This window comes from Xenopus tropicalis, chromosome 9 (genome assembly GCF_000004195.4).
Source record: "Xenopus tropicalis strain Nigerian chromosome 9, UCB_Xtro_10.0, whole genome shotgun sequence".
Classification (NCBI taxonomy): domain Eukaryota; kingdom Metazoa; phylum Chordata; class Amphibia; order Anura; family Pipidae; genus Xenopus; species Xenopus tropicalis.
Genome location: NC_030685.2, coordinates 301,388 through 310,584, shown reverse-complemented (window position 1 = coordinate 310,584; position 9,197 = coordinate 301,388). Strand labels below are relative to the sequence as shown.

At 58.4% G+C, this 9,197-nt stretch overlaps 1 protein-coding gene across 1 annotated transcript; it reads right to left on the bottom strand.

Moving 5' to 3' along the window:
* Window positions 1–42: 42 nt before the first annotated feature.
* hmox2 (heme oxygenase 2) lies at window positions 43–7,425 on the bottom strand. Its single transcript, NM_001079172.1, is given in 7 exon segments — window positions 43–740; window positions 808–2,186; window positions 2,955–3,072; window positions 3,180–3,671; window positions 4,183–4,300; window positions 5,056–5,129; window positions 7,337–7,425. Coding segments are annotated over 5 exon segments (924 nt in total). The 5' UTR covers window positions 5,124–5,129; window positions 7,337–7,425; the 3' UTR covers window positions 43–740; window positions 808–2,058.
* Between the last annotated feature and the right edge of the window lie 1,772 nt (window positions 7,426–9,197).

Genomic DNA, 9,197 nt, shown 5'->3' with positions numbered 1-9,197 from the left:
TCGCACTAGGCCGGCGCTTATCATAACAAAGACCAATTGCAATGAGACTCAGAAAAATGTTTATTCAGAATCAGAAGTTGAACCTCCAGATGTTGCTACAGACTGGCACCTCTTTCTACTGGGTACCCACCCTGCCCGCAGCCGGTATGGGGGGCCAACGCGCTCCTAACAATGGTCGATATGGGGGCCAATGGGCTCCTAACAATGGTCGATATGGGGGCCAATGTGTTCACCTCAGTAGCCGGTATGGGGGGGGGCCCAACGCGCTCCTAACAATGGTCGATATGGGGGCCAATGTGTTCACCTCAGTAGCCGGTATGGGGGGCCAATGGGCTCCTAACAATGGTCGATATGGGGGCCAATGTGTTCACCTCAGTAGCCGGTATGGGGGGCCAATGGGCTCCTAACATGGCCGGTATAGGGGCCAATGTGTTCACCTCAGTAGCCGGTATGGGGGGGCCAATGGGCTCCTAACAACGGCAGGTATGGGGGCCAATGTATTCACCTCAGTAGCTGGTATGGGGGGGCCAACGGGCTCCTAACAACAGGCGGTATGGGGGGCCAATGGGCTCCTAACATGGCCGGAATGGGGGCCAATGTGTTTACCTCAGTAGCTGGTACAGGGGGGCCAATGGGCTCCTAACATGGCCGGTATGAGGACCAATGTGTTCACCTCAGTAGCCGGTACGGGAGGCCCAATGGGCTCCTAACATGGCCGGAATGGGGGCCAATGTGTTTACCTCAGTAGCTGGTATGGGGGGGCCAATGGGCTCCTAACATGGCCGGTATGAGGACCAATGTGTTCACCTCAGTAGCCGGTACGGGGGGCCAATGGGCTCCTAACAACAGGTGGTATGGGGGGCCAATGGGCTCCTAACATGGCAGGTATGGGGGCCAATGTGTTTACCTCAGTAGCCGGTACGGAGGGGCCAATGGGCTCCTAACAACGGCCGGTATGAGGGCCAAAGTGTTCACCTCAGTAGCCGGTATGGGGGGCCAATGGGCTCCTAACAACGGCAGGTATGGGGGCCAATGTATTCACCTCAGTAGCTGGTATGGGGGCCAATGGGCTCCTAACAACGGGTGGTATGGGGGCCAATGGGCTCCTAACATGGCCGGTATGGGGGCCAATATGTTTACCTCAGTAGCCGGTATGGGGGCCAACGTGCTCTTAACAACGGCCGACATGGGGGGCCAACGAGCTCCTAACAACGGCCAGTATGGGGGGCCAATACGCTCACCTCAGTAGCCAGTATGGGGGCCAATGCGCTCACCTCAGTAGCCGGTATGGGGGCCAATGCGCTCACCTCAGTAGCCAGTATGGGGGCCAATGCGCTCACCTCAGTAGCCGGTATGGGGGCCAATGAGCTCACCTCAGTAGCCGGTATGGGGGCCAATGAGCTCACCTCAGTAGCCGGTATGGGGGCCAATGAGCTCACCTCAGTAGCCGGTATGGGGGCCAATGAGCTCACCTCAGTAGCCGGTATGGGGGCCAATGAGCTCACCTCAGTAGCCAGTATGGGGGCCAATGAGCTCACCTCAGTAGCCAGTATGGGGGCCAATGAGCTCACCTCAGTAGCCAGTATGGGGGCCAATGCGCTCACCTCAGTAGCCAGTATGGGGGCCAATGAGCTCACCTCAGTAGCCAGTATGGGGGCCAATGAGCTCACCTCAGTAGCCGGTATGGGGGCCAATGCGCTCACCTCAGTAGCCGGTATGGAAGCTCATGTATGGGGGGGGGTCATGCACAGTCCCCCAGCAGCCCGGGTTGATGCACACATTACTATTATACATATCAATCCCACAAGCCCCAGGTACAACTATTATACGACAGCCAATAATATCGGAGGCACGCACGTACGCTGTCAGCCTATGGGATAAAGCAGCCACCTCTGAGTAAAGAAGTGGCCAATGGCAGCTCCTCGCTGAACCAGGACAGACACTGCTATATCAATGTGCAGGGGGGGGGGATGATAAATCAGCCCCATGGGATTGTGGGAGTGGAAGAAGGAAAAGCTCAGGATTGGCTAGCAGATCCAGCCCATTACTCTTCCAGCGTCACATCAAGTACCAAGCCAGGAAGGCCACCATTGCCGTGACACCGGCTGCAATCAGGGCCTGTACGTGGGGGAGTCTTGCCAAAGCCATGGCGGCATGAAACGGGCACCCCGAGGCCCCGGGCACACCTGGGGGGGGGGGGGGGAAGAGAGAAACATAAGTGCAGGTCTTGCCCTACTAGCGCTAATGAGTTATGGGCGGAGACATGCAAATTACTCCTTAATGCCCCACTAGCGCTATGGCCCTTAGCCCTGAGGCTTCATTCCTCTTATTGCCCTTGTAACCCTAATGGCTCCTTTGCTATGGGATCCCATAAATTCCTGCCCCCCCATGCTCTCAGCATGATAGAACCCCTGCCCCCCCCCATGCTCTCAGCATGATAGAACCCCTGCCCCCCCCCATGCTCTCAGTATGATAGAACCCCTGCCCCCCCCCATGCTCTCAGCATGATAGAACCCCTGCCCCCCCCCATGCTCTCAGTATGATAGAACCCCTACCCCCCCATGCTCTCAGCATGATAGAACCCCTGCCCCCCCATGCTCTCAGTATGATAGAACCCCTGCCCCCCCATGCTCTCAGCATGATAGAACCCCTGCCCCCCCCTATGCTCTCAGCATGATAGAACCCCTGCCCCCCCCCCATGCTCTCAGCATGATAGAACCCCTGCCCCCCCTACTCAGCTTCTCTGCCCCCCACTTTCCCCTTTACTGACTGTAAGACCTGTGCATCTAACATCCCCCTACTACCCCAAAGAGAGCAATACAGAGAGGGTTGCATGGGGCAGTGTATTTGGGGTACACTTGGAATTAGGGTGTTTGGTGGGAGGTTTCTGGGACACGAGGGCCACGTGAGCCCCACAATATCACACAGAGGGGTGCTTGAACCCCCAAGCTCACCTTGCTGTGCAGCATAATAGGGACACTTCCGGATATCTCCTTTCCCATCATGCACAGGGAGGCCTCCATCTTGTGCCTCAGGAAGAGCAGTGCCGATTTTATCGAGTTCCTCAAAAACCTACGGATAGCGGGGGGATATGGGAAATGGTAACTACCCCGTGCCCACATAACTGCCCCTTACTCCTTTACCAGGGGCACACCTATACAGGCAGCCAACAGAATTACCTGCATATTAAACTGGAAGGCGTGATTGGCCTCCTGTACGACGCTCTCCTTGGTCTCCGGGTCCAAATCGAGGGCATTGAGCCGGGCTCTGTACAGCTGCTTGAACTGCTGGGCGTTGGTCACATTATCAAATACGTAGAACTGGATGCCCTCCCCTGTAGGGGGCAGGTGTAGAGCCCGTTGGGCTACCTTCCTCAGGATCTGGCCCCCAGACAGGTCCCCCATATACCGGGTGTAAGCGTGAGCGACTAGCAGCTCCGGCCTGGTCCGACCCAAGTGCCGAATCCTCCTCACATAGGCCTCCGTGGCACCGGAGCACTGAATGGCCTCTGCCCAGGCATCTCCATAGAAATAGCACAGGTCCCTCTCCAGCGCCTCCTTCCTGTGCAGCTCCTGGGGGAAATACAGGGGCACGATGGCCGGCTCCTCCTTGTTCCGCTCTAGCTCCTCCTCCAACGCAGAGTAAGTGAAGTACAGGGCAGCCGTGGCCAACTGCATATGGGGGGGACACAGATAAGCACTCATCCCAAATCCCCCCTAACTGGCCTTCAGGCTGGGCCCCCTTAGCCCATAACAAGGTTACAGATATATAGAAACATTGGGGTAACAGTCACCCCGCTATAGTTCCAGGGGTACCCAGGGCACAAATAAGCACTAACCACAAATCCCCCCCTAACTGGCCTTCAGGCTGGGCCCCCTTAGCCCATAACAAGGTTACAGATATATAGAAACATTGGGGTAACAGTCACCCCGCTATAGTTCCAGGGGTACCCAGGGCACAAATAAGCACTCACCCCAAATCCCCCCTAACTGGCCTTCAGGCTGGGCCCCCTTAGCCCATAACAAAGTTACAGATATATTGGGGTAACAGCCACCCTGCTATAGTTGCAGGGGTACCCCAAATCATTCCCTTATAGGCCACCAGTCAGGGCTCAGTAGGATCTCCCAGGATAACAGGACTCTCTCTACAAGTTGCCCCTATAAGTTGCCCCTGAGCACTTACCTTGAATGTCTCCCGCTGGATCCGCCCCTTCAGGAAATCCCTGACAAACTTGGTATTCTCGGCCCGGTTATGCGATTCTTTGGTGCCCTCTTTGAGCAGTTCGGACAAGTCTGTTGGCCTGAGACGGTGCAAGAGGAATAAGCAGGGAGCGGGGCACTAACTGGCCAACATGTGGGACAATAAGGGGCCACACGTGGGTGCCAAGAGCAGGGCATAAGGAGTATGTAGGATACAGGGCATTACGCCACCAATTCCCAATGCTAATTGGGCACCCGGCACTGGGCACTACCCTGTAACATGTGGCAAACAGCCCCCAGCGCTGCTATGGCAGCCAATCATGGGCACAAGTACCCGCTGGTCTAACTGCACCCGTACGGGGCACCTAGAAATATTTCTTGAAGGTTCAGTTCCCTTTTACATTAAGTAATACTGAGACAAACCATAAGGGACAGCAGCGCAGTAATAACAATACGGAAAGAAAATGGCAAATAATTCAACTAAAAAAATAAAGACCAATTTAAAAGTTGCTAAAAATAGGCCATAAAAAAAGTTAACTTCCCCTTTAAGATACTGACCGTGGAGCAAACCATCACTAAGAACAAAGGGGGGAGTTCTGGTTGGTACCGGCGGTTCCTCTATTAAGGATGGTGTTAGTGAGACTGGCTCCGCCCACAGTTTGAGACCCTCTGCCCAATAACCATGGGGAGGGCTCGCCTTTGGGAAAAGGAACCTAAGCCCAGGTTAACCCTTCCCTAACCAGCACAGCACAATACATGCACCTGCACAGGCAGCAAATGGAAACATAGGGTTAATGGTGAATGAGCCAATCAGGTGCTCACACTGTAGCAGCGCAGGGGACTGGGGGACACTTACCTACACACATCCTCTTCCTCTGCGCCATACAGTCCGGCATCTGCACTGTCCCCTGTGCCCACAGACATGGCTCCCTGGAAGGGAAGGGACACATTATTCTATGCACCCACTCACAGACATGGCTCCCTGGAAGGGAAGGGGCAGGGTAATGGCCGGGCTACTGGGCATATGGGCAGGGTAATGGCCGGGCTACTGGGCATATGGGCAGGGTAATGGCCCGGCTACTGGGCATACGGGCAGGGTAATGGCCCGGCTACTGGGCATACGGGCAGGGTAATGGCCCGGCTACTGGGCATACGGGCAGGGTAATGGCCCGGCTACTGGGCATACGGGCAGGGTAATGGCCCGGCTACTGGGCATACGGGCAGGGTAATGGCCCGGCTACTGGGCATACGGGCAGGGTAATGGCCCGGCTACTGGGCATACGGGCAGGGTAATGGCCCGGCTACTGGGCATACGGGGCAGGGTAATGGCCCGGCTACTGGGCATACGGGCAGGGGTAATGGCCGGGCTACTGGGCATACGGGCAGGGTAATGGCCGGGCTACTGGGCATACGGGCAGGGTAATGGCAGCGCTACTGGGCATACGGGCAGGGTAATGGCCGGGCTACTGGGCATACGGGCAGGGTAATGGCCGCGCTACTGGGCATATGGGCAGGGTAATGGCAGCGCTACTGGGCATACGGGCAGGGTAATGGCCCGGCTACTGGGCATACGGGTAGGGTAATGGCCCGGCTACTGGGCATACGGGCAGGGTAATGGCCGGGCTACTGGGCATACGGGCAGGGTAATGGCCGGGCTACTGGGCATACGGGCAGGGTAATGGCCGGGCTACTGGGCATACGGGCAGGGTAATGGCCGGGCTACTGGGCATATGGGCAGGGTAATGGCAGCGCTACTGGGCATATGGGCAGGGTAATGGCCGGGCTACTGGGCATACGGGCAGGGTAATGGCCCGGCTACTGGGCATATGGGCAGGGTAATGGCAGTGCTACTGGGCATATGGGCAGGGTAATGGCCCGGCTACTGGGCATACGGGCAGGGTAATGGCAGCGCTACTGGGCATACGGGCAGGGTAATGGCAGCGCTACTGGGCATACGGGCAGGGTAATGGCCGGGCTACTGGGCATACGGGCAGGGTAATGGCCGGGCTACTGGGCATATGGGCAGGGTAATGGCAGCGCTACTGGGCATATGGGCAGGGTAATGGCCGGGCTACTGGGCATATGGGCAGGGTAATGGCAGGGCTACTGGGCATATGGGCAGGGTAATGGCCCGGCTACTGGGCATACGGGCAGGGTAATGGCCGGGCTACTGGGCATACGGGCAGGGTAATGGCCCGGCTACTGGGCATACGGGCAGGGTAATGGCCCGGCTACTGGGCATATGGGCAGGGTAATGGCCGGGCTACTGGGCATATGGGCAGGGTAATGGCCGGGCTACTGGGCATATGGGCAGGGTAATGGCAGCGCTACTGGGCATATGGGCAGGGTAATGGCCCGGCTACTGGGCATATGGGCAGGGTAATGGCCGGGCTACTGGGCATATGGGCAGGGTAATGGCCGGGCTACTGGGCATACGGGCAGGGTAATGGCACCGCTACTGGGCATACGGGCAGGGTAATGGCAGGGCTACTGGGCATATGGGCAGGGTAATGGCCGGGCTACTGGGCATACGGGCAGGGTAATGGCACCGCTACTGGGCATATGGGCAGGGTAATGGCCGGGCTACAGCATTGTGCCAGTTGGACCCGAACCCCTGGCAGTATATTGGGCCAGACATTGGCTGTAGCTCCAGCCTTTCCCACCTCCTCATAGGAATATTATTACTGCCCCCCCCCCCCATATGTGTCGGTAGGTAAGTCGGTAGGTAGGTAAGTCGGTAGGTAGGTAAGTCGGTAGGTAGGTCGGTAAGTCGGTAGGTAAGTCAGTAGGTCGGTCGGTAGGTAAGTCGGTAGGTAGGTACGTAGGTAGGTAGGTCGGTAAGTCGGTAGGTAAGTCAGTAGGTCGGTAGGTAGGTAAGTCGGTAGGTAGGTCGGTAAGTCGGTAGGTAGGTCGGTAGGTAAGTCGGTAGGTAAGTCGGTAGGTAGGTAAGTCGGTAGGTAAGTCGGTAGGTAGGTAAGTACGTAGGTAGGTCGGTACGTAGGTAGGTCGGTAGGTGGGTCGGTCGGTAGGTGGGTAGGTCGGTAGATTCCCCTTCCTTTCTGCCATCAACTACAAACAAGCCGGAGAGCCCCCGGGGCAGCAGCGTAACAGTGACCCCTCCCTCTCCCCCAACTCACCGATACTCCCGGTATTCCCCTCTTCCGCAATCCTCCTCTCTACCGGAACCTCCGCAACTCTGTAGGTCACTCGCCGGAAGTACCCGTCCCCATAGCAACGCCCAGCCGGAACAAGCCCGGAACCTTATACCCACAATCCCCAGCTCCTCCCCTTACCCCAGGTCTAACCCTCCCACAATCCCCAGCTCCTCCCCTTACCCCAGGGCTAACCCTCCCACAATCCCCAGCGCCTCCCCTTACCCCAGGTCTAACCCTCCCACAATCCCCAGCTCCTCCCCTTACCCCAGGGCTAACCCTCCCACAATCCCCAGCGCCTCCCCTTACCCCAGGGCTAACCCTCCCACAATCCCCAGCGCCTCCCCTTACCCCAGGGCTAACCCTCCCACAATCCCCAGCTCCTCCCCTTACCCCAGGGCTAACCCTCCCACAATCCCCAGCTCCTCCCCTTACCCCAGGTCTAACCCTCCCACAATCCCCAGCTCCTCCCCTTACCCCAGGTCTAACCCTCCACAATCCCCAGCTCCTCCCCTTACCCCAGGGCTAACCCTCCCACAATCCCCAGCTCCTCCCCTTACCCCAGGTCTAACCCTCCCACAATCCCCAGCTCCTCCCCTTACCCCAGGGCTAACCCTCCCACAATCCCCAGCTCCTCCCCTCACCCCAGGGCTAACCCTCCCACAATCCCCAGCTCCTCCCCTTACCCCAGGGCTAACCCTCCCACAATCCCCAGCGCCTCCCCTTACCCCAGGGCTAACCCTCCCACAATCCCCAGCTCCTCCCCTTACCCCAGGGCTAACCCTCCCACAATCCCCAGCTCCTCCCCTTACCCCAGGTCTAACCCTCCCACAATCCCCAGCGCCTCCCCTTACCCCAGGGCTAACCCTCCCACAATCCCCAGCTCCTCCCCTTACCCCAGGTCTAACCCTCCCACAATCCCCAGCTCCTCCCCTTACCCCAGGGCTAACCCTCCCACAATCCCCAGCTTCCTCCCCTTACCCCAGGTCTAACCCTCCCACAATCGCCAGCGCCTCCCCTTACCCCAGGACTAACCCTCCCACCAATCCCCAGCTCCTCCCCTTACCCCAGGGCTAACCCTCCCACAATCCCCAGCTCCTCCCCTTACCCCAGGTCTAACCCTCCCACAATCCCCAGCTCCTCCCCTTACCCCAGGGCTAACCTCCCACAATCCCCAGCTCCTCCCCTTACCCCAGGTCTAACCCTCCCACAATCCCCAGCTCCTCCCCTTACCCCAGGGCTAAACCCTCCACAATCCCCAGCTCCTCCCCTTACCCCAGGTCTAACCCTCCCCAATCCCCAGCTCCTCCCCTTACCCCAGGTCTAAACCCTCCCACAATCCCCAGCGCCTCCCCTTACCCCAGGACTAACCCTCCCACAATCCCCAGCTCCCTCCCCTTACCCCAGGGCTAACCCTCCCACAATCCCCAGCTCCTCCCCTTACCCCAGGTCTAACCCTCCCACAATCCCCAGCTCCTCCCCTTACCCCAGCTGGCTAACCCTCCACAATCCCCAGCTCCTCCCCTTACCCCAGGTCTAACCCTCCCACAATCCCCAGCTCCTCCCCTTACCCAGGGCTAACCCTCCCACAATCCCCAGCTCCTCCCCTTACCCCCAGGGCTAACCCTCCCACAATCCCCAGCTCCTCCCCTTACCCCAGGGCTAACCCTCCCACAATCCCCAGCTCCTCCCCTTACCCCAGGGCTAACCCTCCACAAATCCCCAGCGCCTCCCCTTACCCCAGGGCTAACCCTCCCACAATCCCCAGCTCCTCCCCTTACCCAGGGCTAACCCTCCCACAATCCCCAGCGCCTCCCCTTACCCCAGGGCTAACCCTCCCACAATC